Below are 14,161 nucleotides of genomic sequence, written 5' to 3'. Positions count from 1 at the left end.
TCTCCTTGCCAGAGGGGTTGCGCGCAGCTATGGAACAAGCCAAGGCAGCGGGCGGGATGGATCCCGCTCGCTGTATAGGCTTCCCCTTTAGACCTGTGCAGCCTCTCCTTGCCGGGAGACGCTGCGCAGGGCTTTCCTGGCTTTCCTGGGATGTGGGGGGATTCCCTCACCTATCCCCAAAGCCCGCAGAAGCCGTGCAACTCCTTTAAAGAGATCGCGGCTTCTCCTGGCTTTTCTGGGAGGTGGGAGAAGGGACTGATGCGGCCAGTCAGTCCCTTCTCCCTCCTGTGGAAAAGCCCGCAAGAGCGCACGGAGCTTGTGTGCAGCTCTTGGGGGCTTTTCCCACCTGCCTCCCCCCTGCATTCGCTCCATAGGACGCACACACATTTTCCCTTGCTTTTTAGGAGGGAAAAAGTGCGTCCTATGGTGCGAAAAATACGGTATGTATTATAATAAAGATTACAAACTCAAATAGAGATTACAAACTCTAACAGAGATTACAAACTCAAACTCAAAGAGATATGTATAAAACAATAATTTGTTACAAACATTTTCTCCTTTTCACTCTACAATAATGTTGATCCTTATTATTTATCAGCTTGTAGATGGAGACTCAGTTTCAATCATTGAGCAGAAGTCAGTTATGGATTGGAAACCAGGACAGGGCCCTGTTTCGATGTATTCACCTTCATCAGTTAAGTTTGAAGTTTGTAAGTTTGAGGACTTTCAGATAAATATGTCCTGTTATTCTCTACGTTTCTCAAGGAAAACAACTACGTGTGGGTAGATCAACGTGCACACAGAAAAGCTTTTTTCTATCGACTATTGAATTGTGAGCAGGGAGCACTCCCACTATTGAAACTTACATTGGCTTGAGTTCTTGGTGTGCTTTTTTCTTGGTATATTTAATAACAAGAACGCCAACTTATTTAAGGTCTTAACACCTGTAAATTGTAAATGAAACTACCGAGCCTAGTGAAGGACAAGTCTTGCTGAAGGACTTTGCAGCATGGCTTCTGCAAAGGCAAGCACTGGGTCTTTCCGCACCAGATTACCGCACATTTTTGCCGAGTTGCCGTGTCGTCATTCCACCAGGGTCATCCTTGCATTTGCTTAGGCTGCAGAAAATCCAATGGCTACCTGTCGAATGCCTTAGCAGGCATGGCCAACCTTGGCCCTTCAGCTGTTTTGGGTCTACAGTTCCCATCATCCCTGACCACCGGTCCTGTTAGCTAGGGATGATGGGAGTTGTAGTCCCAAAACAGCTGGAGGGCTGAGTTTGGCCATGCCTGCCTTAGAGGCTTAAGGGAAGGAGCATGAAGAGGGGAGATGGCCCCATAGGAAAGGGGGAGGAGAGGGGGGGCAGATCTGGGTGACACAGGTCAAAGACAGTTGGAGGCAGCGATGCTTCCAAAACAGCAGTTGCTCAAAACCATAGGAGGGGAGAGTTGCTCAAATCCCATTGGCACACCTGGTTGGCCACTGTGACAACAGGACCACAGTGTGATGGCCTAGGACCTGGGCTCAGACTCGGAACCAGAGGAGTCTCAGTCTGCATCGGATCCTTTGCCTCAGGCAGCATCTGAACTGAGTCTGGGGCCTGACCCTGAAGAGTCCCAGTCTGCACAGGTTCCCCTGCAACAAACACCAGCTGGGCCGAGTCAGGAGCCTGAGCCTGCCCTGGCTCCAGATGCAGGGATGACCTCGTTGCCTCCAGCTGGGCCATCACTTACAGCTGCTCCACTACCGGTTGGGTCAGGGGAGGCTGAGGCGGCCTCTGGGTCTAGTAACCCACCGACATCTCCCGAGCTGCAGAGACTGACGTCTGAGAGAAGGAGAGACCTGAGTACTTGCAGGAGGAGTGCTTGCCTTCGGGCGAGACAGGGAGGTGAGTCCCCGGGGGATCAGGACCGGCTGTTACCCCAACAGAGATAAAAGGCTGTCGGACCCCGCCCCAGGTTGCGGGAGCAACAGTGCTGTATGTTAGATCCTGCCTGAGACCCTGTGCCTGACCTAGTTTCCTGCCTTTCTGTCCTGCCTTGGCCCTGTTGGACTGACTCCTTGGATTTGGAACTGGACCTCACGGAACCCTTGGATTCGGAACTGGACCTGGACCGCGTTACTCGGGTTATCCCCGGGCCCAGCACACTGTGCTCACACTCTCGTGAAAGGGTGAATCTAGGTTAAGTAGGGGGGAGGAACATGGGCTGACATTTTTTTGCAGATGTCGTGTGGATGCCAGGAAAAAAAGCTTGGTGCATGTGAATCCCACTGATCCCACTGCAACCACACATCTGGAAGCAGCTAGCCTACGACCATGCCTAGAATGGCACTGTTCACAATGCATTCACTATGCCAACCTCAGCACACAGATTCATGCTTCTTGCACAACTACCTGCAAGCCAAGGCTGTGCCCCAGAAACATAGCTGTCAACGCTTCCCTTTTTTAAAGGGAAATCCCATTATTCCGAATAGGAATCCTCGCAAGAAAAGGGGAAAGGTGACAGCTAGGCCCAGAATCCTCTGCAGCACCCATAATAATTTTAATAAGAAATTATTACTTATAGCCCTCCCATCTGACCGGGCCTCCCCAGCCACTCTGGGTGGCTCCCAACAAAATATTAAAATACAGTAATACATCAAACTTCAATGCATCAAAGATTAAAAACTTCCATATGACACACACACACACACACACAAACCACCTGTGGACTCTGCAAGTCGTGAGCTGGCTGCAACTCTGAGCAAATTCTGGGACGTCGCAACCAAACCCTGTCCCAGAACTTCCCCCCGGATGGACACAAAGAATCATCTGGCATTTTTTTATTTTAAAATGCTTTTTTAAATTTCAAAATAAAAACCTACGAGGTGGCATGGATTGGCTTTCTCCTCCTCCTCCTCCTCCTCCTCCTCCTCCTCCTCCTCGTCTGTAACATGATGTCCTCTCGGGCCACCCATCCCGGACCTCCTTTAAATGTAGCTTCTGGAGTGAGGAATGCAGCTTACTCGCACTCACCAACCCAAGACGCAAGCAAGACAACAGTTGCTTCTATCATACATTCATGTTATATTGCAGCACAGCCACCAACAGAGGAAGGGCTGGTGGTGAGACATTGGGGTAGCCCTGGGCTTTCCTTGGCCTTGGTCCTTCTGGGGCAGGGTGTCCCCAGACTCCCCAGGATGCTCATCCAGCCCCAGGGACGTGGCTTTGACTGAGCAGTTGCAGAAGTAGCACAAGTGAGCTCCTGGCTAGGTGAGGGGAGGTTTGATGCTGCTTTGCCCGAGAGCCTTGCTTGCAAAAAGTGGTCCACGTTGCTGACACACCTTGGGGCAATCAACCTCTCCATCCTTCAGCTTTGCGGGCGTTTTTGCTCTCCTTCAGGATCTGACACCTGCTGAGATATCTAAGATGGTGCCCTTGGGATGCTGCTGGACTAGTTTCCATCTTCCCTGGCCATCGGCCACGCTGTCTGGGGCTGATGGGAGAGGGAGTCCAGCAACACCCCGAGAGCATCCCACTGGGGGTGTTTTGGGATGAGAATCGACAGCTCACGCATGGCGTGACGTTGGGAGAGCTTCTACAGCATCCTTAGCCAACCTGTTGCCCTCCAGATGTTTTCGGACGACCCAGCTGGGTGTTGACTGGGGCTGATGACAGTTGTTGCTGTCCAGAACATCTGGCTATCAGGGCCGAAGACAGACGCAAGTTGGCACAAAAGAGGCAGAGCTCTGTTGTCAGTGAAGTTGTCTTTTTATTCCAGGAAATGAACGTACAACTCAGCAATGCTCCCCAGTAGGTGAGCAGTTGCCAGGACTGAAGGTCCATCCCTTCCACCCTCTCGAAGGCTGACTCCTCTCCCAGATGTTTCCCAAACTGTCTCAAATTGCATCTGTGCACCTCTGGTCTCTGTTCATGCTCCTCTCATTACTTTGTGCGCTCTCAGAGACCAGGAGAGAGGGGAGCTTTTTGCAGCCGGAGAGGGAGACTGCCTGGATTCTTCAGCAGCCTCTTGACCCCCCTCCTCTGCTCCACCTTCAGAGTCTGTCATCTGCTCTTCCTGCTCACTAAAGCCTGTTGCCTCTGCATCATCTAGCACCTCCTCCCTCTGCCCTCTCCTCTGCTCTGAGCTTTCCTCCCCTGGAGGTTCCCCACTCCTCTTTGTCCAGCCAGGGAAGCTGCTGAGAAGGGAATACGCCCCCTGCCCACCCACCCCCAGGCCAAAGCATTCCCCCCTCCCCAGTTGGTAGACCCTGAGCAGAAGCTGGTGCACCTTGGTGGGCTGCCTGGCCGACCGCAACTTATGGGGGGAACCTAACATGTCTATTGTGGGTTTAAAGAGTCAGCAACGCCCCATTCGAGGAAATAAAATGCCTTTGTGCGCACGGCGGACAGAGCTGAGGAAAGGAGCCCCCCAATGTTGGCACGAGCCCCGGGATCCAGGGGCAGACCCTCCTCCCAGTCTGCCTGCTCAGCACAAACCAATGCCCGGAGCTACGGTTGCCCCGTTATGCTCGCCTGAGTGAAAGGAGATTGTCTCTACACCGTCCACTGTCCTCCCTCCCTGGCCGAGCAGGCCGCGCTCGGGGTGGGGCAGCGAGACGCAGGCTAGCACTCGATGGAATCTTCCAGAAGTTGCAAAAGCGTGGTGGGCATCCTAACGTCGCTGACAGGCAGAGGAGCCAGGGGGTCTCGATAAGTTGGCGACGTGGCCTTCGGCGTCTCCTCCCCATCGTCGTCCTCATCCTCCGTGGGCAGCTCTTCCAGCTTCGGCAGTGGGGGGACTGTTTCCTTGGGGACCGGGGTTGCGTCGCTGGGCTCTGTGGCCCCTGGAGCGGCAGTGCCACAGGGAACAACCTGGGATGCGTCCATGCTTTTGCTGGGGGACTCGGGGTGCTCCCCACCCCCTCTGCCACCCTCATAGTTCCTGTCAGCAGTGGGGCTCTGAGGAGCGGGCTCCACGTGGCTTGGGCCCCCGTTGGCAGCCATCTTGCCTTCTGGCACCGACTCTCCCCCTTGCTGCGGACCGCCCTCGGAGCGCTGTTCTTCCTCGGGTCCTCCTGCGGTGTCTCCGAACTGGTTCTCCTCACTGCCCACGGGGAAGAGGGTAGCCTCGTCTTCCTCATCTTCCTCGTCCTCGTCTTTCACCGCCCGCATTTCCACCGCCCGCTCCACAGCTTTGGGCAAGGCCTCGTCTTCCAGGCAGAGAGAGGGGCATTGCTCGAGGGCTTTTCCGTTGACGAGAGCCGTCTTGGCCTCCTCTTCTTCCTCGGGCTTCTTGGGGGCCGCACTGACTCGGGCCTGGCCCCCGCCCTTGGGCACCGAGTTGGCCAGCGGTGCGTCACCAACGGGCAGGCCTTTCCCGCTCCTCGCCGAATCCAGCTTGGAGTTCAGGGCCGCCTGGCCTCCGTACATCTTGGGCGCCTCGTCGCCAAGGTCGCTGTACCCCTCGTTCTGGAAGTAGACGTTATCGGGGTGCGGCGAGGCCTTTCCAGCATTGACCTGTAGAAGGGCAGAAAGGGAAAGGGTCCCATTAGGAGAGGGCGACCAGGCAAGATGGCAGGACCTGGCGTTGGGGGCCTTCATCTCTGGGTGCGTCATAGAAGGGACCCTGAAGATCATCCAGTCCAACCCCCTCAATGCAGGAATATGCAGCTGTCCTGGACGAAGACTGAACCTGCAACCTTGGCGGTTCCCAAACGACTCCGTTTTTGAACATCTCAGCCCCCAAACGCTGAAAACCTGGAAGTAAATGCTCCGGTTTTCGAATGTTTTTCAGAACCCAAACATCCGACACGGCTTCCTCTTGACCGCAAGAAGCTCTTGCAACCAATCAGAAGTTGCCGCACGTTTCGGAAGTCGGAACGGGCTTTCAGAACGGATTGTGGTCGACAACCGAGCTTTGTATCAGCACCACGCTCTAACCAACTGAACTATCCATGCTCTGGCTGGTTACCCCATGCTTATTGGAGGCAACCCCCTCCCCCTGAAAACAAATTCCTGGGGTGTCATGGATGGGTTGGGGGCAGAGGAATGGTGGGAGGTACCAAATGGGGAGCCACCAGGGGAAGAAGGTGTGGGATGTAAGAGTCAGGTGCAGTCAAACACAACATTGCTAGAGTAGACATGAAGGTTGTCTCAGTCCTCCAGCCGGAACTTGTTTTCCAGGACTGAGACTAAACTTCCTGTGTGTAGCTTGAGATGGGCGTGGTAGAAAGAACCAGAACCACAGGCTGGCGACCATCTTGTTTCTTTTGTCTCTATCAATGCCATCTTAACAACAGCACTACTAAAATGCACCCTTAGCTGCAGGCCAAGAGAAGAAAAGGGGAGGCTTTCTCCCATAAGGAGATAGTCACCACATTTAAACTATAGTGGTACCTCGGGTTACATACGCTTCAGATTATAGACTCCGCTAACCCAGAAATAGTACCTCGGGTTAACTTTGCTTCAGGATGAAAACAGAAATCATGCTCTGGCGGCATAGCAGCAGCGGGAGGCCCCATTAGCTAAAGTGATGCTTCAGGTTAAGAACAGTTTCAGGTTAAGAACGGACCTCTGGAACGAATTAAGTACTTAACCCGAGGTACCACTGTATGTTCTAACCTTTTAAGTCTGCCTTCTGGGAACCTTTGTGTGAACAGATGATTACTTGTGAGTAAACGTTTTATACTTTACAGAGGACTGCGTAGCTTCTTATTTTAGGAGGGATTCCGTATTGTAAAAGCTATGATTTTCCCAGTAGTGATGTATGGAAGTGAGAGCTGGACCATAAAGAAGGCTGATTGCCGAAGAATGGATGCTTTTGAATTCTGGTGCTGGAGGAGACTCTTGAGAGTCCCATGGACTGCAAGAAGATCAAACCTATCCATTCAGAAGGAAATCAGCCCTGAGTGCTCACTGGAAGGACAGATCCTGAAGCTGAGGCTCCAAGACTTTGGCCACCTTATGAGAAGAGAAGACTCCCTGGAAAAGACCCTGATGTTGGGAAAGATGGAAGGCACAAGAAGAAGGGGATGACAGAGGACGAGATGGTTGGACAGTGTTCTCGAAGCTACCAGCATGAGTTTGACCAAACTGCGGGAGGCAGTGGAAAACAGGGGTGCCTGGCATGCTCTGATCCAGGGGGTCACGAAGAGTCGGACACGACTAAATGACTAAACAACAACAACAACAAACGGGGAAAATACCAGGAAATATTTACAGAGACTCTAACGAGTCAGGGCAAGCTATCTGCTGTGCGTGTGGTTTTAAAAAGGGGGAATGTTAACTCTGCTGATTTTGTTGAACTTGTAAATAGAAGCTGGGATAGGATATCTTAGACAATATATCCTCCCCCGCATCCCTAAACATTCCCACAGAAGGTTCGGAGCCCAGGGGTTGGTGATGAGGGGTCAGAGGGAGAAGCCTGGGAAGAGGAGGTTTCAGAATCTGGAAAGGTATAGGGACCCCTGACTGTTAGGTCCAGTCGCAGACGACTGTGGGGTTGCGGCGCTCATCTCGCTTTATTGGTCGAGGCAGCCGGCGTACAGCTTCTGGGTCATGTGGCCAGCAGGACTAAGCCGCTTCTGGCGAACCAGAGCAGTGCACAGAAACGCCGTTTACCTTCCCACCGGAGCGGTACCTATTTATCTACTTGCACTTTGACGTGCTTTCGAACTGCTAGGTTGGCAGGTGCAGGGACCGAGCAACGGGAGCTCACCCCGTCATGGGGATTCGAACCACCGACCTTCTGATCGGCAAGCCCAAGAGGCTCAGTGGTTTAGACCACAGTGTGCTTTAAAATGCTAACATCTGCAAAAGTAACATGCAAAGGTCCTTTGTATATTGGGAAATTGCCTTGCAAAACTGTGTTGACCGGTTGATAGTAAAGATAAAGGGACCCCTGACCATTAGGTCCAGTCATGACCAACTCTGGGGTTGCGGTGCTCTTCTCGCTTTATTGGCTGAGGGAGCCGGCATACAGCTTCTGGGTCATGTGGCCAGCATGACTAAGCTGCTTCTGGTGAACCAGAGCAGCACACGGAAACGCCGTTTACCTTCCCACCAGCACTTTGCACTTTGACGTGCTTTCGAACTGCTAGGTTGGCAGGAGCAGGGACCGAGCAACGGGAGCTCACCCCATCGCAGGGATTCGAACCGCCGACCTTCTGATCGGCAAGCCCTAGGCTCTGTGGTTTAATCCACAGCGCCAACAGCATCCCTTGGTAGGTGCAGCCATTGCAGAGGTGCTGGGTACCAGGGGGTAGGGTGGGGTCTCTCCCCCCGCTTGCCCTCCCCCCCTTCCCCTCCCATCTGGACACTCACCGGCTGGAACCATTTTAAGCTCTGTCGGGTGGCAGGGCGAGCCGAGAGCGACAGACAGACAGGGGAGAGAGAACGAGAGAGAGAGAAAGAGAGAAGGTCAAGGTTTGAGAACGAGCATGCGCAGAGAACCACAGCAAGGCAGGCAGGCCAGAGGAGGGGGTGACCCACAGCCCGACCGGGGCAGAAGGTGTTGCATGACCCAATTTAAGCAACCAGGGCTCTGCAAAAGGACTTGGGGAAGAGGCCCAAGGCAGAAGTATGCACAAATTTTGCATGCACGCATTTCATAAATTGCTTCGACTTCTTTTTTTTAAAAGAAAGAATACCAAGCGGTATATTCAGTTTGTGAAATTCGTAAATAGCAACTGAAATGCTTTAAATTCTAGGAATGGCCAGCAGGTGGCAGTTCATGAGGGCTTGTGAAACTACTCTGAGACTTTGTGATTTGTCCAAATCTCTGGAGATTTTTCGTTCTCCCATAGTTGTTGATAAGTCGGGGATTTCTGGGTTCCAGTAGTGTCTAGAGCGCCCTCCCCCAACTTGGCACCCTCCAGATTTTTGGACTACAGTTGCCATCAGCCACAGCAGATGTGGCACGGAGGATGTTGGGAGTTGTAGCGCGAGGCGGCTGAAGGACTCCAGGTTGGGCAAGGCACCCCTAGGCCCGTTCACCCCTAGGCCTATGCAATGATTATTTAAACTGAATTTGCACATGGGAACAATGAAATCAGGACGGCCACGCCAAAGAATTCTTCATGCTCCCGTTCACAAAATTTCACGCACGCAAAATCATTATTGCGGCTGCAGAAGGCTTTGCCCCGGTAAACAGCCTGGAAAAAAGGGTCTTGGGGAATTTCTGTGAACAGCTATTCCCCTCCCATCCTCCTATGCTTTGCAAGAAAAATCCCACTGCTGGGATACCTCAAGGCTCTGGATCTCGGGGTTGCGGGTTCGAGTTCCGTCTTGGGCAAAAGATTCCTGATTTTCAGGGGGTTGGACTAGATGACCCTCAGGGGTCCCTTCCAACTCGATGACCCTCCCCTGACCATTGGCCAGGCTGGTTTGAGCTGGAGTCTAGCTACATCTAAGAGGCCAGAGCATCCCTGGAAATGGGGGGGGGCTCATGTCAGGCTGGGGTGGGGGGGCAGTGTCAAAAGGCCAGGTAAGGGTGGAAAAAGCTGAGGGTGGTTGAAGGCAGTCCAGGAACAGAGAGGAGAAAAGCAGAAGGAAAAGGCAAGGGGGTGTTGTGAGCATCTAGAGACAGCGGAAACTCTTTTTCTGAGGAAGGCAGGCCAAATATTTGGGGAGGGGGTCTCTCTGAGCAGTCAGGAGAGATAAAGGGAAGTCCTTCTTCACGCAACGCATTGTTAAACTATGGAACTCACAGCCACAGGAGGCAGCAAAGGCCACCAACCTGGGTGGCTTTCAAAGAGGATTAGATGAGTTCATGAAGGTTATCTCCCTCTTGGACTACTGCAATGCGCTCTACGTGGGGCTAGCTTTGAAGGTGACCTGGAAACTGCAAATAATCCAGAATGTGGCAACCAGACTGGTGACTGGGAGCGGCCGCCGAGACCACATAACACCAGTCCTGAAAGATCTCCATTGGCTCCCAGTACGTTTCCGAGCACAATTCAAAGTGTTGGTGCTGACCTTGAAAGCCCTAAACAGCCTCACCCCTGTAGACCTGAAGGAGCGTCTCCACCCCCATCATTCAGCCCAGACATTGAGGTCCAGTGCCGAGGGCCTTCTGGTGGTTCCCTCCCTGCGAGAAGTGAGGTTAGAGGAAACCAGGCAGAGGGCCTTCTTGGTGGTGGTTCCCTCCCTGTGGAACACCCTCCCATCAGATGTCAAGGAAATAAACAACTATCTGACTTTTAGAAGACATCTGAAAGCAGCCCTGCTTAGGGAAGTTTTTAATGCTTGATCTTTTATCGTGTTTTTAATATTCTGTTGGGAGCCGCCCAGAGTGGCTGGGCAAACCCAGCCAGATAGGCGGGGTAATAATAATAATAATAATAATAATAATAATAATAATAATAATAATAATAATAATAATTCCTTATTTATACCCCGCCCATCTGGCTGGGTTTCCTCAGCCACTCTGGGTGGCTTCCAACAGAATATTAAAATACAATAGTCTAGTAAACATTAAAAGCTTCCCTAAACAGGGCTGCCTTCAGATGTCTTCTAAAAGTCATCATCAATGGAAAAATGCACAGAGAGTTATATAATGTTACATTTAATCATGTTTTTACAGATCCATGTAGATCCAGCCCATGTCATGTAGATCCAACCCTTTGCACCCAGTGCTGTCCAAACTGACTGGGATTGTGTATGTGGCTCTCGCCGTGAATTCAGACTTGGGGACATTCCCAGCCCTGCTTAGACGATTTGGCTGGGCTGTCGTTGAGCATCAAACGCCTTAGCTGGAGTTTCCCATTGACAGCTCCAGACAAGGTGCTTCTCCCGTGGCGCCCGCTCTTGGGAGCTTGCACATCAACGCGCACCCTTCCCGCTTACCACATTGGGGTGCTTCTCCATAGCCAGAGCCGCTCTCTCCATGTTCTGCTGGCGCCGCTGCCTCTTCTTCATGGCCCGCAGGATGAGGAAGAGGATGATGGCCGTCACCAACAGTAGCGCCCCCAGTCCGCCTGCCAGGATCCCGGCGTCCATCGTCCCCTGGTGCCCGGCTTCAAGAGGATCCAGGGGGACTGATCAGGAAGCGGAGAGGGTGGGGGCGAGAGGAAAAGAGCATTGGGTCTCACTCTGAGTCGCAATAAGTGGTGCAGAAAGAGCTCAGGGCTGCAGGGATCCTGCACAGTGACGTACTGTATTTTTCGCTCTATAAGACGCACCTACCGTCTTTTTTCGTTCCATAGGGTGCACCTGACCATAGGGCACACCTAGTTTTCAGAGGGGGAAATCAAGGGGGAAAATATGATTTCCCCCTCCCCCCCCCCAGCTCTGGGAGCAGCGGACAGGCTGCACGCAGCTTGGGCGCTTCTCCCAGACCTTCTCCCTGCTTTTGCGGGAGGTGGGGGAATTCCCCCATCTCCCGCGGAAGCCGTGCGCTCTTTAAAGGGTGCATCGCTCCTGTGGGCTTTTCTACGAGGTGGGAGAAGGGACTGATGCAGCCAGTCAGTCCCTTCTCCCTCCTGGGGAAAAGCCTGCAAGAGCCGCACGGAGCTAGTGTGCGGTTCTTGGAGGCTTTTCCCGCCTGCCTCCCCCCTGCATTCGCTCCATAGGACACACAAACATTTCCCCTTGCTTTTCAGGAGGGAAAAAGTGTGTCCTATAGAGCGAAAAATACAGTAGTTTTAGAGGAGGAGAACAAGAAACAAAATATTCTCTCCCTCTTTGCTCAGCGCCTCTCCAGCAAAGCGGGAGGAGAAGCAGAAGGGGCTCCGTTTCTCCTCCCGCTTCGCTGAAGGGGTGCTGCGCAGAGAGGGAAAGCTGCCCAGCGCCTCTCCAGCGAAGCGAAGCCAGGAGAGAAAGAGGGATCAGTGCGCACCTATCCCTCTTGCTCTTCTGGCTTCAGCGAAAGCTGCGCAGCCTGCATTCGCTCCATAAGATGCACACACATTTCCCCTTACTTTTTAGGCGGGGAAAAGTGCGTCTTATAGAGTGAAAAATACGGTGGCTATCCGCTCAGGTGCCGGGTGCAGTGCGCACGTCCCACAGCCGGTGGCTAGTGAGTCACTGATTGGGGCGAGGGCCGCTGCATGGAGCCTCTCCGCCGAATCCCCCTCAGCTGTAGGGCAGCTGAGGGAGAGGCGCAGGGCAGACTCAAGTCCCACGCAGGCCCCACAGGAAGCGCTGCCCGCCCCGGTGTAGCGTCCAGTGCCAGCCGCGCTTTGTTAAGCCACTTGAAGGAAATGGGGTTTCATGACCCCACCATGCACACGGCGGCTGGAGCCCAGCCCCGCGCGATTGGGGAGATTCCCAGCCGCGTCACCCCCTGGCCAGCCAATCAGCTGGCTCTGTGGGTGTGGCCTGCCCTATTTAAGGCAGGACGCGGCCGGGGATCTCCCTCTTTTGCCGCCTGCCAGCTGTTCCTGTTTTTCCCACCATCCCGCCCTATAAGGTTTTCCTTCCTTGACCTTGCTATGGACCTTGCTTGGTCGCCGTTGAGGGGCCTGGTAGGAATTTTTCCACTTGGCAAATTGGCACCAGCCACTTGGTTTTCGCCTACCTCATAGCAAACTGTCACAACTTTCTGGGTATTGGCGGTTAGGCATTGGTATTGCTCTGTAGATGGAAGAGGGGAGGTGGCGCCATCACCTGCCCCATATATTGAAGGGCAGTCTGGTAAAGGATTCTGGGGGGCATGGCCCTGTCCGAAGCCTGGGGAGGTGAGGGCCTAAGGCACGCCCCCTAGCAGTGACCTCGGGGGAGTTCCTAGTTGATGTGCATCAGCAGGACTCCCCCTACTGGTGGTTAACCCTTCCCAGACTTCAAGTGGATGGGCTGAAGTCGGATATAGTCGGTTAGGACCAATGCCTAAGCCAATACCGCTCATCACCTGTAACCAATAAAGTTGTGGCCTTATTTAGCCCGTTAACCTTAATAATTGTGTCATGTGTCATTATTTCCACTGGGGTGGCGGGAGCTCACCACACAATGTTTGTTGACTTAGCTAAAAAGTTTCATGAGCCCAATTTTTTATTTTTTAAAAACTCAAATTTTTGTTGTTTTGCCACCCCCCTCAGTGGTGACACCTGGGACGGACCACACACACACACACGTACCACCCTTCCTCCACTATTGTCCCTGCACCGATCAGATTCATATCTAACAACAGCAAGACCACTGCTTATTTTTACAAAGCACTGATTGTTCAAAGGGCCTTATTGACGTGTTGTCAGTGATCCTTACAACAATCCTTTTTAAAAAAAAATATTTATTTATTTGGTTTTTCAAATTAACGCTTTACACTCACATATCCAAACTACATCATAAAATCAATATTCCAAAGAATCTCCTGGACTTCCATTCTCCCTTTTGTGGGTCCTACTATTAATCATTTCCTCCTGCGTCTTTTATAACAATCCAAATCTTTAACATCTCCATCGTATCCAAAATTCACCATTAAAATACAGTCATATCTCGGGTTGAAGTAGCTTCGGGATAAGTATTTTCGGGTTGTGTGCTGCAGCGACCTGGAAGTAACAGAGCGCGTTACTTCCGGGTTTCGCCGCTCACGCATGCACAGACGCTCAAAATGACGTCATGCGCATGCGCGGTAACAGCGAGTCGCGATCCGTGCACACGCAGACACGGGTTGCATTCGCTTCTGGATGCAAACTGGGCTCCGGAACGGATCCTGTTCGCATCCAGAGGTACCACTGTACTAGTGTTATGCCAATCCTACTAATTATTCGAATTGTTTTCAATGATTTTTAAGATCAATTATAAATTCCCCCCCATTCCTTATTAAAATTCTGGCCTTCCTGATTTCAGATTATTTCGGTCATTTTTGCCGTTTTGGCATAGATCCTTACCACAATCCCGGAAGGTAGGCGAGTTTTAGCCATCGACTTTATGACAGCGAAAAGCTGGAATCGCTGGAGCAAGTTTAGCGACTTCATGGAATTAATTAAACCAAGGAGTTTCAATTGGGTTCGGAATAAAGGCATAATTCATTTTGAATTGTATTGTTCTCATTCATGGATGTGTCAAGCAAATGGCTATTTTGAATAGTGCTTCTTTGTGGGGTAGGGGGCATTGGCGGTGAGTTTGGGAAGCCAACAGGACTGTGTGTCCCCCCCAAAAAAGTTTGGGAACCCCAGGGTTATATAATACAGTGGAACCTCGGTTTTCGGACGTCTCCGTTGCTGAACATTTCAGTTTTCG

At 52.3% G+C, this 14,161-nt stretch overlaps 1 protein-coding gene across 1 annotated transcript in view; it reads right to left on the bottom strand.

Moving 5' to 3' along the window:
• Nucleotides 1-3,377: 3,377 nt before the first annotated feature.
• Nucleotides 3,378-14,161, bottom strand: part of LOC309379832 (cadherin-related family member 5-like) — a gene marked incomplete at its 5' end in the record, with an annotated part of 53,319 nt that continues 42,535 nt past the window's right edge. Inside the window, 2 exons of the mRNA XM_081929297.1 lie at nucleotides 3,378-5,500; nucleotides 10,829-11,019. Of these exons, the coding sequence (XP_081785423.1) occupies nucleotides 4,607-5,500; nucleotides 10,829-11,019 (1,085 nt within the window). The 3' untranslated portion in view covers nucleotides 3,378-4,606. The remainder of the gene's footprint in view (nucleotides 5,501-10,828; nucleotides 11,020-14,161) is intronic.

This window comes from Podarcis melisellensis (genome assembly GCF_964234715.1).
Source record: "Podarcis melisellensis genome assembly, chromosome: 10".
NCBI classification, from domain to species: Eukaryota; Metazoa; Chordata; class Lepidosauria; order Squamata; family Lacertidae; genus Podarcis; species Podarcis melisellensis.
Note: the sequence above shows the minus strand (reverse complement) of the source record. Positions and strands in the feature narration are given on the sequence as shown.